This window comes from Equus quagga, chromosome 2, assembly GCF_021613505.1.
Source record: "Equus quagga isolate Etosha38 chromosome 2, UCLA_HA_Equagga_1.0, whole genome shotgun sequence".
In the NCBI taxonomy this organism is placed as follows: Eukaryota; Metazoa; Chordata; class Mammalia; order Perissodactyla; family Equidae; genus Equus; species Equus quagga.
Genome location: NC_060268.1, coordinates 166,554,609 through 166,571,105, shown reverse-complemented (window position 1 = coordinate 166,571,105; position 16,497 = coordinate 166,554,609). Strand labels below are relative to the sequence as shown.

The 16,497-nt window shown below is 47.0% G+C and overlaps 1 protein-coding gene across 33 annotated transcripts in view; it reads right to left on the bottom strand.

Annotated features, from left to right (window-relative positions):
- TCF7L2 (transcription factor 7 like 2) overlaps nt 1-16,497 on the bottom strand; it is a 194,524-nt gene that overhangs the window by 20,720 nt on the left and 157,307 nt on the right. For 27 of the 33 annotated variants that reach the window (XM_046653550.1, XM_046653542.1, XM_046653548.1 and 24 more), the window contains 3 exons: nt 4,578-4,710; nt 2,151-2,253; nt 103-189 (listed from right to left, as the gene is read on the bottom strand). In XM_046653550.1, coding sequence (XP_046509506.1) covers nt 103-189; nt 2,151-2,253; nt 4,578-4,710 — 323 coding nt within the window. The remainder of the gene's footprint in view (nt 1-102; nt 190-2,150; nt 2,254-4,577; nt 4,711-16,497) is intronic. The other 6 variants (XM_046653544.1, XM_046653546.1, XM_046653557.1 and 3 more) reach the window with 1 other exon arrangement.

Genomic DNA, 16,497 nt, shown 5'->3' with positions numbered 1-16,497 from the left:
AACGACAATAGCAGCAGTGCCTGGATGGCCTGGGAGCAATCCAGAGAACTTTCTGAGAAGTCACCCACGGCTTGAGTGGAGGTCCCAGGTCTTGGAACTCACCTGGACATGGAAGCGTTGACAGTCAAAGCTGTGGGGTAAGGGTGACGGAATCCACCTGTCGTGATGGGGTACACTGGCTGACCTTGCCTACAAAGAGAGGGGAGCAAAGTGAGAGAGTGCAAACGAGGGTGGGGGTAGGGAAAAGAAAAAGAAGAAGGAGGAAAAGTTCTCTCTGCACAGTAAGCTTTATTCTCATTTGATCAGAACAAAAATCTTGGGGATTGTACAGGAAGGATCAAAGGGAAGAAACACAGAACAATTTGAATGCCATAAATCTGATAGGAATGGCTAATTAAATTTTATAACCTCTGCTTATGTCAATAGAGACCCTCTCCCCAAGCTGAAACTAGGTGTTTTGTTGTAATAATTAAAGGCGAAGTCTCGCTTGCTTTAATGGAGCCATCACACTAATTGAGGGCTACACTTCCAAAGAAAAACAATAATGAATGTAAATTTATACCAAAATAAAGTGCAGTGAATCAAAGGACTTGAGTTGCGCTTTGGGCCTCTTTCGGTATTTAGATCTCGGTGAGAAAACATTAAATTAACAGAGCTTAATTTGTAGCCTTTTGTCAAATTAACAAGTGTTGACAAGAGTTACCGGGGGGGAGAGTCCCCAAGAAGAATTGTGGGTAACCAATAGACAATCACACCTCATTACAATAATTAAAAAATACAGCAACATGCAAAATAGCATCCTCATGAAAGACACACAACTTTTTCTGACAGAGGGTTGTCTGAGTTGGCTATTCCTTTTTATCTAGACTTCAACTCTCTCCCCATCAGCTGAACAGGGCAAGTGATGACTGAGAACTATTAAGGAATGGCTCCATCTACTGAAGAAGAAATGGGACATGAGCTCATGGCCTGTCTGTCCTCCCAAACAGAGCTGAGGAGGAAAAAAATAAACAGAAACTACTCCAAGGGTTGGTATTCGGTATAGCTACTACATAACACCGGACGTTTTTTAAAAACAGTGTAGAATCTGTTCGACTAGAGAAATAAGAGTAGAACCGGGGGGTGAACCACCAGATCCAAAAATGTATCGTCTTCAAGGCTATAAAAGGGTGTCTTTCCCAAGACCCAAACTGTAGAGTTTTACCAGGATTTATTCCTGTGAAGATTCAACAAATTGTCCTGTGTTTTTTTAAAGAGTAGAGATCACCGATAAACATGGAGAAATATATACACAAAAACATACAATTGCAAAACACATACTATATGCATGCACACACACACACACAAACATGGTATGCTCATGTATTAAAGGCCTTTCTGCTTTGATTTTAAAAGGCATTTTCAAAAATTGTCTAAGGAAGTTTAATGGGTGGTACTATAAAAGCAAGACACAGTGACAGGCAGACAAATCGTAAAAGGCAGTGTGGTGACCTGGGCGCTGCCAGGAACTGAGGCTGACACTCAGGATGAGGGTACCAGCTACCCCGCCCCCGCCCCTCATAATTAGCTGAAGCACTGAACATGCAGAATCTCAGAGAGATGCTGGCTGAATAACACGGAGCTTCTCAATACACAAAACTTTCCACTGGTGGTGTCAATCTTAGGAGTGATGGTTGGGTTGGGGCTGGGGGCTGTGGGTCATCAGAGAAGATGACCACTCCCACTGGATTTCAAAACTAGGTTGTGCCTGTTTCCACTCACTTGTGGCCTCAACCCAATGACAGGACTCCAGTTTGGGGTGCCACCAGGAGAAGAGCCATGATCAGCTTCACTGGATAGAAGCCCTCAGAGCCTTCAGCAAGTCCCAAAGTACCTTAAGGACACCTTTGTTCAGAGAAGAACCTAGAGCCTTTGGGGACCATGGGTTCAGAATGCTAAGTATCAATAACCTGTTTCCTACATAATCCATCTGAATGGCTACTGACTTTCCTGCTTTCCCACAGGGCATCTCAGCAAGCATCCTTCCCACATCCTGCATTGACCGCCCTCACCAGCCCTGTCTTCTAAAACACACACATACATGCACAGAATAAATAATAAGCATGCCCATGTAAGAAACAAAAAGGAAATTAAAAAATGGAACTCCTTACTGTGGTACTAACCATCCTAGCGGATGGGGGATTTGTCCTACGGTGCCGGGCGATAGCGGGTAATACGGAGATATATCTGGAGGGTGCGGAGGCCGTGGGATTCCTGAGAGAAGAAGCAGCATTTTAGGTACAACGGAGGAAGAGAAGGAAAGAGAAACTGCTGGGAGATGGGAATAGGGAAAGGGTGAAAGGGGACAGCTCTTCTGTAATCCTAGCACGAGGTTCTTTTCACAATTATGATCATAAGAGTCGTAGGTAAGTTTCATCTCCTTACCCCTCTGCCCCAGTTTGAGAAAGTAGTTTATCTCATTCTAGATGGATCAGTACACTGGGTAAACGCAGACAGACTCCGAAAATGCCATCTTGGGTATTTCTGCTTCATGTGGTTGGTGTGATTTTTTGAATTTTAAAAAATGTTTAAAGGTCTTCGCCCATAGTAGGTGCTCAAGTAACATTAATTCCCTTTGCCCTCATGATGTGTCTCTTCACTCCTTTTAATTCTAATGACTTACCTGCCTGAGAGTTACTCCTCTGGTTCCTCCCACACTTTTTGAGTTATGGCTTTCAGAAAGGTTACCCTTGCCTTCTTTCAAAAAAGTGCACTCCTCTAGAATGTCTCCACCTCAACTTAGAAGAGGAGCCGGAGGAGAGACTCACCCAATGCCACAGCATCTTAGCCAAGGTACAATCTGAACTGAACAGACAAGGAGATGCTGGAGGCCTCGTGTTCTCACTTCTAGAACCTAACTCTCTAGGGGAGAGTGGCCTGTGGACTGGGTACTGCTCTATGGCGGGGGCTGAGAACCTTCACAAGCACACACGAGTGGATTCTGAAGGCCCACGCCACCGCACACTTCTTCATTCCATCAGAGCACATCCCGCAATCCATTCTTAGAAAGCGAGAGCGCCGGGAGCCACTGTGACTGAGAGGAACTGACCTCCGCGGCTGAAGTGGGAAGCAGAACAACAATACCACAGCATTAAGACAGCACTGGAGGGACCGAGCTGCGTGTTCGTGGAGGAAAACTATTCCATTTTTCTAAATTCATTCAGGAAGCTTTTAATCTGTAAATTAAGCCTCCCTGGGTGACATTTTCATGCAGACGTCGCTTTCTCTCTATTACAGAAACCAAACAGATTAGCTGGGCTTGGACCCTACACCGAGCCATTCGCACACTTGAAAGAATGTTCGCAGAGGAAAAGTAAACAGTCCGCAGACGTTAATCATATGTTTTACGATAACCATTTAAAAGCTATTCCCTGTACTACCATTATTTAAATAAGACGTTGATGCTGCCATTCACTCACGAGCCTGGGGCCGGCTGGCGGCCTCCTCCAGCCATCCAAGCACCAGGCTCGATCCCCCACAAGCACAAAGGGGGCTCAGAGGCTGGTGAAAACCAGCTAATGTGTGGCTTCATTCAGGGGCAGCAAAGGCAGCATGAGCAGGCAGACGACCTCAGCCCAGCACCAAACAAGTCCCTCTGACAAAGTGACAGGGAATAGCCATTTTAAATCCATCCTTCTAATTAACTCGCTGGGAAGAGAAACCCCAGCTAGTGCACCACCCAGCCTGGCCTTAGCTGTTCTCCCAAAACCGCCCCACGACGAGCTGTGGCTGTCTGCTTGTTTTAAATCTTGTTGTAGGGAGGGCTACAAGTAACCCGCTTTCTCTCTCTCCCTTTTGAGGAAAAACCAGGTAATGGCACGTGGGATGGAAAGGAGGGGACAGGTGTCAAGGCTGAAGGATAATGTGGCGACTTCTGCCTGAGACCCTATTGGTCCTTCTAGGATGCAATGAGAAAACATTCTTGGCCTTCGGTTTTCACATCTGTAAAATGGGCTTACTAATACCCAGGATATTGTAGGGGAGGAAGAACCCAAATAAATCAGTGATGAGAATGCAGAACCCAGTGATGTGGTCTCTTGAGGCTGCATCAATAAGTCATTGTCCAGTGACCAGAGTCCCTTAGCCGCCAAGGGAACCAGGGCTTCGGGGAGCCGTGCAGTGGGAAGCCAAGCTGTGAGGGCTTTTATACACCCAAGGAGCTGAGAAGGTGCCTATGAGATGCCTCCAGAACTATTACTGCCTCCATGTCTGTACGAAGTTCTTTGGTGTTAGAAGCTACTCCTGAAAATTTACACCAAGTGATTCATAGCCAGATTCCCAACACAGCCCCTCGAAGGGTGGTGGAGCCCTAGAAAGATCTTTAGCACTATGAATGGACTTCTCCAAAGGGGAAAGGAAACCACTCCCTCACCAGGCACTGGCCTCCCCATAGAGCTTCCTTTTCAACACCCAGGAGAGGAACAAGAGCTCCTCCACCACTGCCCCAGCCAGTCCCAAACTCCCCCCACCATCCCCAGCAGGGCCTCCCGGTGGCCCGAGGACCGCACACTCTCTTGGCACCCAAGCACACGGCTTACCTGTCTTGGGGTCTACATCAGCAGGTAAGTGTGGAGGCGGGTTTCCTGGGGTGAAGTGTTCATTGCTGTACGTGATAAGAGGCGTGAGAGGGTGGACATGGTGTGGGTGCTGCACAACCGGCACTTTGTTCGACTGTAGGGAACAAAAGAACAGAGAAACACATCATCAAGCCAGTTCCCAGCAGCCCAAGACTTCCAAGCTCGGGACTCAGGGGCTCCCCTGACCACGCACTCCCTCCTTGATTTTGTAAGATGCTGTCAATTCTGCTCGTAGCTCTGGCCCCAGTCCATGTCTTAAAAATAACACATAGCTGTAAGACAGCTCTGGGGAAGGCAGGCTTCAGTTTTAACCTCCCCACTGAGCCTGGCTTTTTAAATACCTTCTCCACCACCAACCCCATCATGGAGCCCAAGAGTTTGCACTTTTCCCATCGGCAGGTAAATCGGATGTGGGGACTTTAATCTCCCAGGCCTACTGTGTTCCTGCATGTAGGGGGGATCTCCTACCCCAGGACCCCACCGGAGGGACCTTCAGGAGGCAGGCAGGCTTCACGGGGGATCGGCTAGGAAAACCTTCAGTTACAAGAAACCTGGCAGGGCCCAAATCCCATCCCCTCAACCTCCTTATCCACCACCCCCTGGCTCCCAGCCCTCCAGCCCCTTAGAACCAGCAGGCATGCTACAATCCTTTACAGACAGTGTGGATGAAAAGCTCCACTCCTGGCCTGGTTGAGAGTGTGAACTTTACCAGAAAGCTCAGAAACTGCCAGGCAAGTACCTGCATATTTTATGCAGATTACAGCAGCGCTGATTCATTAGGAATTTCATTAGGAAGTCATCGGGGAATGCTAATAAATTAACTGGATGATGATGAATTGGGCTAATAAAAGGTAGGCATGTTAGAAATGGGCAGTTCTCAAAAACAAAGTACAGGCATTTTCATCTTTGGAAAGGGTGGATAGGTGGAGAGAAGCAGGGCAAAAAAGAAAATCAATTTTAAGATTCTTCTAGTAGCCATGACCAGACCTTCTCCAATTATTCTCCTCTCCTTCCCCCAAGCCCACTCTCAGCCTCAGCCCACCCCAGCCCCCCTCCACGGGGCTGTGCTATGACTTAGCCCAGCAAGATCACAAAGAAAAAATTAAGCTGAAACAAGTGAACTACTGGGCCATTTACTGCGAGTAATCCAATTGCAAAAAACCCTATTCCCAATAGAGGATTTTCACTAAAATCCTACAACAGGGACATTTAACCAGATTAGGTACCAGCGCAGATAAAGAGGCTAGTATTAGATGATGAATGGATTAGAGTCAAGTTTCATTTCAGAACGTGTCTTCATTTCCTTTTATTACTTTTAGGGAGGCACAACTTGCATTAACGTCAAGGAAAAGGAATTGCATTCAAAGAAAAGAAGTGAGGTTCCAGTGCTGCCCACTAGCGCCTCTCGAGTTCAGGGACCACCAGCAGTTAGTTCTCTTTCCGTTTTTCTTCTTGTCTTTTTTTTTTTTAAATGGGTAAGGAAAGGATATAACGTGGAAAGAGTATTTCTTACCACAGTTAATTGCGGGGAACGCATCTTTAAAAGGTGGTTCTAACTTTTTCATGAGTATGCTTGGGAAGAAAAATACAGCCTTCCTAGATGCTCCAAAAAAAACCTAGAGAAAAAGAAGTCAACACTTCCAACAGGCTGATTTAACGATTCCTATAAACAACTGGACACTTTCGCAGAAAAGAGGCTAGCTAGTCGCTCTGAGTCTTATGTTGTGAGTTATTTTGCAATCAAAGAACTGAAATCAAAAGCACCAAAGCAGAGGGATTTTTGGGCCCCAGCAACAATTCCTCAGCAGCCATGAAGGTCTGGACAAGGCCAAGGCCAGCAGAGGGAAGGGCTGTGGCCCCAGGGCCAGTACTGGCATCTCCCGGATATATATTGAAGATTCTTTTAGAGGAACATTTCTATTTGGGACAACTTGAAAGATAACCAACCAATAAGCTCCCACTGTGTGCTGGGGTAGAGAGGGAAAAGAGAAAGGGACAGGGAGGGAGAGAGAGGGACAGGCACCATCAGATGGAGTGGAGACCACTAGGAGGAGAGGAAAATGACTGTGCTGCCTTCCAGAAGTTTCCGATTTGGTTGGAAAGATACACACTTGCTGAAATGAAAGAAAGCAGACCAGTCAAAGACAGTTTAAACTAAGTATGGAAAAATTGTGGGAGGAGCGGAAGAACCACAGACAGCCCAGAGAAGGGAACACTGTCCCTTGGACGTTGAAGGACTTCTGGAGAATGGGACCACCACAAGCAACGGAAGGAAGCAAGTGACAAGTCCATGATGAGAGCAGAAGGACTAGGAGAGGGCAGTGAAACCTGCGATTCTCACCCCTGGCTGAGGCAAGTGTCTCTCAGGACGCTTACCACAAATTCAGTCCCCCAGGCCTAGGAAATCTCTCAGTAGGGACCTGATTCAGTAGGTCTGGGTTCAGGACCCAGGCATCTTGGGCCTGCCTAGGGAGTGCCATGGGCGGCTCTTCTGTGCAGCCATGACCCCTACACCAGAGAACCACACAGGCCGAGACAAGCACAAAGGTTAGGAGTCTTAAGTCCTGATCATGAATCAAGTGCTGGCTCTTAAGAGAATCCACAGAAACGGCTTAGCACAGAACCTAGCATGTGGTACGCACAGGAATAGTGGTTTATTATTGTTGTTATTTTTATTGTTAGGGAGAAGCTGCCGATGGCACGGCTCTGTCTGCAGTTCAGAAGCACAAATTCCACGTCTGTCTTCCAAGCAGGACTAACAGGAAATTTGGGGGAAATTCTTTCTCTACTTGTCCAGCAAATCATGAAGACAGAATCTGGGCAACAGCGCAGTCCACTAGGTGTAGGACTTAAAGATTAATTCTCCCTCTTCCTCTTAGTTGCATGTACGAAGGGGAAGTTGAACACCTGTTCTGGATGCCAGCACCCTCGTATTATTATGTGCACCTGAGCCTAGCCAACTGGTTTTGTCCTGTTCAGTCAAAACTCTAAAGCATGGAGCAGTGTGGGTTTAAAGCTGCCACTGCCTGGCTTTGGGGGAGGGTGGGAGCCCTATAGGGATACAGTTCTCTTTTCTCATGGTGACTGCATGCCAGGAAGGTCCCTAGGAAACGATACAATCACATGTCTCTCCAGGTTGACTGGTTCCCAAGCAAGCAGGGAGAACACAGTTACACCTGCAGAGGCCAAGGTCTAAGTGGCGCTTCCATCCGACCTGCCTGTACCTGGATTGCTTTTGTGATGGGAGGATGTTCTTCTTGAAAACGCCTCCATCTCTCCAGCCTCAGAAGCCCACAGTCCTTTCTTTCTAAATCCCATCACGCCCATTGCTGGGTCGCACTGCAGTTTTAAGTTTCTTAAGGACAAAGACTGTGTATGTCTTCTAGAACTTGGTGTCCCCCAAGTAACGCCCAGCCTGTGGGAGTGGTGAGTACCATCTTATAAACTGTGTAAGAACCATCAAACTGTGAGTGCCAGCATTAGAAAAAGAGAAGGATGGAGACAATCTCGCTGATTCATTTCAGTAAATGGCTGTGCTCTTTAAATGCAGTCTACTCAGAATCACAGAACAGACCTGGGTGGGCCTTCCGAAACCATTCAGTCTGATACTTTATTATAACAATGCCTTAAACACAGTTTTAGAGCCCACTGGCATGCACTCGGGGCCCAAGAGTGAAGGCTGAATTCAAGGAAGACCCGGGTTTAAATTCCACTTCACCAGTCTAGCCGTGCAACCTCTCTCGGACTCTCCTTTCTGTCTCTGCAAACTCCAGATGAGAACTGTGTCTACCTCATGGGGTTGTTGTGAAAAGTAAAAGAGATCAAGTCGGTAAAGTACTCAGCACAGGGCCTGGCACATAGCTGCACACGCCACGCAAAGCTTTGAAAGATACTGTGCAATGAATACTAATGATGAGCACACACGGAACACGCTGCAGACGGGGCTCCTCACTGCAAAGGGGTAAAAGCATAGGGATGTTTTGTGGCCACCTCTCCTCTCAGACACACGCTTTTCTTAAAAATGTGATATTCAGTTAATAAATATATTTTATTATCTCTTTTGAGAAACACCATCACTTTATACTACACTACGAAATCAGACTGCCACAAAAGAGTTGAAAGTTAACTAAGAATAGATGGTGATGATCACGGCCCTTCCAGAACCAGGGTGAGGGCCCTGACGCAGGAGCCGACAGAAACGAAACAGAAAACACCCCCAAGAGGAAATGTCTCTTAGACGTCTCTTTTCTCTACGAACAGCTCCCACGTCTTTAAAGAGTTTTCTAAGGATTGTGTTAAAACTGTACACCAGCCTAAGAAAATTCAGATGGAAAAATGAACTTTCTTGGGGGAGGGACACAGACAACCTTCCAGAAATGCACCCAGGAGATCTAAATTAAAGCAACCATCTACGCTGGAGGGTGCTGGTGGGATAAACAGCTTGACACATGTCTCCCTGCCCTTTAGCCTTTTTACAGAGTCCATTGTTCAAGGTCAACAACTATAACATAAAACCAGGTGCCTTTTAGGGAACTGCTTTATCTAAGTATTAAATATGTCTTCAAAACTACCCTCCAGTGACAGCTACCTAAGGTTCAAGGTTGGCGGGGGGCGGGGGGATGGTCATGGAAACTCCATGCAGAGCCTAAGCTACTGGTATTTAACCTTTTAAGAATATGACGAAAACTAGGAATCTCTGAGCCACAAAAACAGTCAACATTGACAAAATAGTCCACATGAGTTCAGGGAGCTATGGTGCAGTTGCCCGTACACATCAGCACCATCAGCACCTGGAACTCCCTGATGGAACCACCTAGAACCCCTGGCCTAGATGATCTGAGGGGAGGACAGGAGAGACGAGCACTGGCCAACTGCTACTCCAGAAGCTCCATACCAACAGCACACAGCTCACTGCGGCCATCACTTAACGGAGCCTTGCTCTGTCCCCGGCTCTGTGTTGAGAGGGACATCCTTTATTAAGGCCCCACAATAAACCTATGAAGTTGCTGGCATTTCTTACTAGTTCCACAAGGCAGGTGAGGACATCTGTCCAGGGTCACAGGCCTTGGGAAGGTGGTGTTTCCAGGGCTCACATGCTCACCTTCTTGACTCCACCACCCGCTACTGTGTCTGCATAGACTGGCACCGAGATGGGGCTCAATGCATGCTGATGTGGGGAGCTGCACTCAAGGAGCTCAGCCTGGGCCAACCTTCCCAACTGGGTACTGATGCTTCTGGACTCACAGAGGGATCTGTTCCCAAACCCCTACCTACCAGTCTCTGGAATCTAGACCAGGTTCAGCAAACAATGTCTCCCACCTTCTCCACCCCAAATTAGGCGCAGCTCAGGGCTCCCTGCCTCAGCCAGGGCACTACTGCCATAGGGCACTCAGTATTTCTAGCAGGGGTTTTTACAGCACGTAGCTAATTATGAGAGGTGGGGGGATAAGGACATTTAACAGGATGTTTCTCAAATACAGACACAAGCAATATCAGGGCCCAGCAGGATTCTGGTCAGAAAAACACATTCTATGTGGTCAGTTCCAGCTGACAAGAAACCAAAGAAAAAGTCAGCTAAAACACCAAACCCATTAAATGAAGCAAACAATATCTATTTAATAGGAACCCAAATCCTCATCCGACTTTAAAGCATTAGGGCTTTGTGCTTTCTACCTGGAGAAATACGGCTGTTACCCAAAGCAAAGCCTTCCCCAGTTCTGTTCATTAAGCTCTATGGGTTTTGAGCATTGAACAGTTAAATTATTTAAAAAAAAAAAAAAAGGGGGGGGGTCCTTTAATGGCCCTCAAAGTGCACAAAGCCTTTCTATCCAAAGTATTCATTGAACCACGATGGGGGCAGCCGGGAGGGAGGTGCCCTTGTGGCTGACCTTTGACCTCTCGAGAACCCTTAAGCATAGTATTCTGCAACCTGGCCATGCCACCCTCATCGCCGAGTGCCCACACACCCGTCCAGTGCTGCTCATGATTTGGAACCTGGCAAGTGAAAGATTGATTCAGGCACTTCTAGATTCCCCTGCCACCCCTTCTCTAACCCCAACCCCTCAACCTTCCATAACTGTGGGGAACCCAAAGGGAATGAAAGCTTGCCATTCACCTCACAACCTATTAATCAACAGACGTTGAAAACAAATAGAGCTATTGCTAACCCTGGCCTCTCGTCCGGCCCTCCTCTTCAATACTCCCCTATTGCTCTCCCTTTCTGCAGAAGAAAAATGGGGCCAGAAAGTGCCTTTACCAGCCCAGCACAGTAAAACAAAAGCAGCACAGAGGAGCGTTTGTCAGCCTGCTCCCCTCCCCGGGGGTGGATACAGGTCTTCAGTGGTCTTACATTACCAGCCCTCCCAGGGTCTGAAACTGACATCAGGAAGGGACACTGTTTACTCCAGTTTTACACTAAAAATGGGTTTATAGCTCATCTTCATGCATTTTTTCAGATGCCCCTTACTACGGTTGCACCGAGGCCAATGGTGACCAGCAAAATGTTAATAGATGTTGCACGTGACTGGAACCGTGGAGCCCTGGTGGAGAGGAGGGGTTAGGGACGAAAAAGGTGGGCCTGCTTCTTACTCGTCAACAACCCTTTGGTGACTCAACTAGTCCTATTATTTCAGGCTATGAACTAGAGGGTAGTGGAATGGTCAGCGAAGATAACCCTCCTGCCTCAACAACTCGTTACCCCAACTATGAGCAACCACTCAGGTGCCAAATGACCTCAAGGAGACACACAGAGCAACCTGAATCCAGGCCTGCATGCAAGGCTCACGCCAGCTTATCTGGTGACCATCCTGCAAACCTCCCACACACATAGAGGGAAAGGGTGGCAGGGCGACTTCCACCCCCCCACTAGAGGGGGCTTCTTCAGACATTGCACACTGCCCCCTCCTCTCCCAGCTCCAGAAGCCCAGCCAGCTAGGATCCACCTAGTGCAGCGCCTGGGGTCCATTCACGGTTACATGTTGCCCCTCTCTGTCTAAGGCCTTGCCCCCAGCTAATGACACATTGTTTCCCTGGACAAGACTTCTATTGATAGCTACAGCATGGCCTGTTGAAAATAATAAATAAAAGAGAGAAGGCTTCTCAAGGTTCGAGCCTTGCTTGGAGAAATGAGGTGGCTGAGAGAGAGGAGTCTGCCTGTGAGATGCAGTCAGCAACACTCACTCTGCAACTTCAGCCCCCAGCCTACATGACCGGCCAGGCTGCTGAGGAATGGTGTACCCAGGAGGCTGCGAAGTTACAGCTTCTACAACCCACGGGAGCCTGACACTCAGGGTGCTCCTTATTTGTTTTATAAATCATGAATGGCTGACTCCCTCCCAGCCCCCGAATGAAATCCACGTAGACATCAAATCCATGCGGACAGCAAGAAGAGGAAGAGAGAAGATTGTTTCTGCTGTCTATGAAATTCTGCCGACTCATAGTTTCTCATGGACTCACACAGGCATGAAAATTCTTCGTGCAGGGAAATGACTGAACAGGCAGGCAGGGAGAGAATAAATGTGCAGTCAATTTCCATCCAAATTCTCTCACACATACATGCATATACAGAGAACTAACTCAAACCATCCTAAGCCCTTGGCCTTTTTTTTTTTCCCCCGTTCTATAATATAACCACCCAACTGGTAACACACCAAACAGATTGCCAAGTGTTAAGGGTCCAGGGGGCCAAATTCACTCTTCTTAATGACCTTTTCTTAATCTCCAAAAAAGAGGAGGGGAGGGTGGGAGTAGGAAGGAGGTGTTGGGGTGGAGGAGTGGGCACACGAAGGGGATCATTTAAACCTGGAAAATAAAGATGTGCTCCAGCTGCCTGGCTTTGTGAGAGCCGCCGCCAAGGCCCGACCCAGCAAAGCTGTGCTTTCACAGGCTCTTGAACAATTACTTCCAGTTAAGTTCATTACACATAATTTATTTCCACTCATTCTCATTTATTTTCCAATAAAAAGAAAGCATCCCATTGTGCTTTCCCCATCTAACCTTTAAAGCACTTGCAAGCTTAATTCTTGGCCGGCCCAGTCTAGGCTAGCCCCTGACCAGTGAGTTCCCAGCTTCTTCTTCCTGCCTGCCTCCCTCCGGGAGCATGCCACAGCATCTTGGGGGACAGCGAGGGGGTGCGGCAGCGCAGTGGGGTCCCCTGACTGTCCTAATTCTCCACCAGGTCTCAGAGATGAAGAATCAGCCACTTGACCCCTGAGCGATTTCCAGGAATTTGTGACTTCCACCCTCCCGCAAGATATTTCTCTACTACTTGGGTATTAAATGATTTGCGTTAGCATAATCAATCTCCTTAAGTGTCTGAGTTAGCAGAGAATGTTTGAGAATTGGGTAAGAGGGTACAGCTGTTTCTAGAAAAGGAGATTTTCAAAACAGAGCCAAGAATAAAACTAACCTAACTCCAAATGAAGAAATCCAAAAGCTCAAATTCAAAACAACTTTTAAAAATATAATGATTTCCAGACCATCTCCCCAAAACACAAGAACCCCAAATCTAAGGATTACTAAATATAATGGAAAGGAAATCACCAATTTTGACTTAGAATAAATTTTAAGTACATAATGGCTATTACATCCTGGGGATTTCAAGAAAGAAGGAATGAACAAAATCTGATATACCTTCCTAATTTATTTATAATGAACAACTGTATAAAAATGTCTTTTGCTTTCCTTATACATCCTGTGCCTAACTTTCGAATCTAGATAGTGTTTGAAATTCATGCCTGTTACATGAGTCTGATAAGAGGTTAAGGAACAGCTGTTTCCTTTCAAGGACAGGTACATTTCTCCCTTCTAGAAAAGAGCAGGTCAGCTGAGAGGAGGGATGAGTGTTTTCATGTGGCCCAACAGATACAAATGGCCCAACCCTGCGTTCCGTAGGAATTCAGCGAAGACAGACTGAAAGGAAGATGAATTCAAAGGCAAACTGCATTGTTCTGCTCTCCGTTGCCTTGTTAGTGTCCCAAACATGGCCATCCTTTAACGGACATCTACAGCCTCAATAAATGAGGCACGTGAAAAGGACACAGAGCTGTAATGGGCGAGGAGGACACACACGATTTCTGCTCCCTCTGATCGCAAGCTGAAAAGTTGGAAGTTTAAGGTAACAAGGGAAGGACCGAGACTCAGGCAAACTTCAATTGTAAAAAGACCTTCCAATGTGTGCAGAAGTATGTAATCTGGAGGGCATGTTAGGATTTCATCACATCCCAAAATATTGCAGAAGGAAAGAATTCCGTTACACAGCTCAGCCAGGCCCCCCCATCAACCCCAAACCACCAAGGGGAGGTTTCCCTAAGAATAGAAGGTTGCAGGCTCTGTTGCTTCCAGAAAATGCCAATGCAGCATCCTGTTGTGACAATACAAAGATCATAATATCTGTATCATTGGAGTCAGCAATTGACCCTTTCAAAGCAGCTCCCTTCTCATAAGACATCAAGAATGGAGGTTTACATGTCACCAAAGCAGCAGGACCGCTATTAAGGAACCCAAGTAATTTGAGCAAACAAAGGCCTGGAACTTTTCTGGAACCTCGAAAAGGGAGACTGTGCTGGGTGGGAATTTGCGGCAATGCAACTACTACACCTGCAAGGCCAGCTCGCACTCCACTCCCCACTGTTCTTGACAGTTCACACCATCGGAGACTGAACTAGGAAGGTGCACACAACCAAGACATACACCTGTCACTCCCTCACGCTCGACTAGAGAACTATTTACAGCTTTGTGTTTTAATAAGACAGGATTTAATTCACGCTTTTGAAAACATAAGGACTCTCACAGTCTGGAATATATGTCGTTCTTTCTTCCCCCCAAAATCAGATCTAAGAGTGGACTGACCACTGCAAATTTTTCTGTTTGGCCCTTCAACCAAAAATAAAAATAAAAGTAATAATTAAGATGATTAAGGAATCGCCCGCAAATCAAGAGAACGCCCTTACAGCTGCGGCAAAGGATTCGACCCAACAGTTGAACAGAGTGTAAGGTATCCAGAGCCCAAAACTGGCATTACAGGCGGGCCGTCTCCACAATCATTAACAGCACAAGGGGCTGTCATCAGTCTCTTGCTCAGGTTTCCAAAACACATTTTATATTAAGTTTAGAAAATACAAAAACACCACAAACAAGACGGTAGCCCTAAAAGGCCAGCCTCTAAACTCGGAGATTGAAAATAAATACCACTGAAGACAGAGCAACAGAAAGTTAGCACGAAGCATGAAACCAAAATACACAGTTTACACCAGCCCTGCTACTGTCAAAAGCCTATCGCTCAAAAACGTTTCAAGCTTCGAACGTATGCTCCTCTAAGAAGCCGTGTCATCCTTCCTCCTCCCTCCTCCAGTGAAGCCCACCATGGTGAGTGAAGGAAAACAATGTGTTAGATGAAATCCCAAACCCCACCACCCCTTTCCAGATTCCAGCTCCCTGACACTTGGGGAGCCGGGTCTGCTATATATCTGTAAGGATTGCGATGAAAGTCAAGCTTTCTCTCCTCCCCATCTTTTTTTTAACCCTTTCCCCACTTCCCCCAAAAAGTGCTGTGAGAAGTACAGAGTGAATGAGCACAGCTGAACTTGACCATTTATTCTTGCTTTGTTTTTTCCTTCCCATCGTCTGAATTATTAAAAAAAAAAAAGCATAGAGGTTTAATGGTCAAGGCCATAAGCAACGACAGGAACACTCACACACACACACACACTCCACTACTCACCCAGCAATTCAAATTGAGGTGCCAACCGCCCAACTGCTGGAAGAGAGAGAACCCGGAGGCCACCGCGCCTCCCTTCCCACTCAAATCTTCCATTCCCACTAACATCGCGTCCCTCGGGTACATAACAGCTTTGGTTTTCTTTCTCTCCACCTCAAAAAAACTTTCTCTGTACCTTCAAGATGGGACTGGGCCAGCTTTTTTTTTCTCCTCTCTTCCTGCTTTTCTCACTTTTCTTCTTCCTCCCAGCTTCCCCTCCCTTTATTCCTTCCACTTAAAGAGCTGAAAAAAAGCATCTTAAAAAGATGGAGATGGCTCCAAATTTGCGCCCTGGTAGACTCAAAATGCTTGGAGTTCTCACTCACATGGCCTATGATGATTTTGCTAATTCTTCCCCTTCCACACACATCGCTCAAAAACCAAAACAACAGAAAAAACAAAAACAAAAAAATGCAAACAAAACAAAAAGAAACCTGGTCATCTAGTTCACCCGGTTGCAGAATAAATTTTAAAAAATATATTTCTTTAATTAAAAAAAACTCCTAGTTTCTAATCTTGACCACTACAAAATCCGTGGAGGAAGGGGGAAGGCCCATTTCCCCAGCCAGCTCAGGTGCGGCACCTAAGCAGAGTCCCCCTCCCTCACCGTTACCTTGGGCACTGGGGACCGAGCCACCGCTAAGAGTAGCTAAGAAATTACGGTCAGCCATGAGGGAATGATCAACCGAGTGCGGTAGGCAGGCACTTTATCTGCAAGATTGTCAAATCCCTCAAAACAAATTTCTTAGAGAGAGGGCTGCCATGGGAGAGGGGGAGGGAGGAGGAAAGTATATTTTCTTGTCACAGTGACACGGGAGTGACACTTGGTAGGGCCTTGCCTGCCACACGTACACACCCTCCTTCCCTTCCAGAGGAAGAGACTGTGCCTGCGAGATTTCCAGCTGACCTCTCTGGAAGCAGAAGAATGTAAGCTTCCTGTGTTCACTGGCATGCCAGCTCTCGGAACGCTAGCTAACGCGCTAACGCGCTATCTGACGGTTGAGTTTCATGAGCTTTCCAGCTTCACCCCCCCCCCCCCCCCCCCCCCCCCCCCGCGCAGGGGCCGGGCGAAGAGAGGAAGAAAAAAAAGAAAGAGAGGGGGGGGGGGAGGAGGGCTGGGCGCGA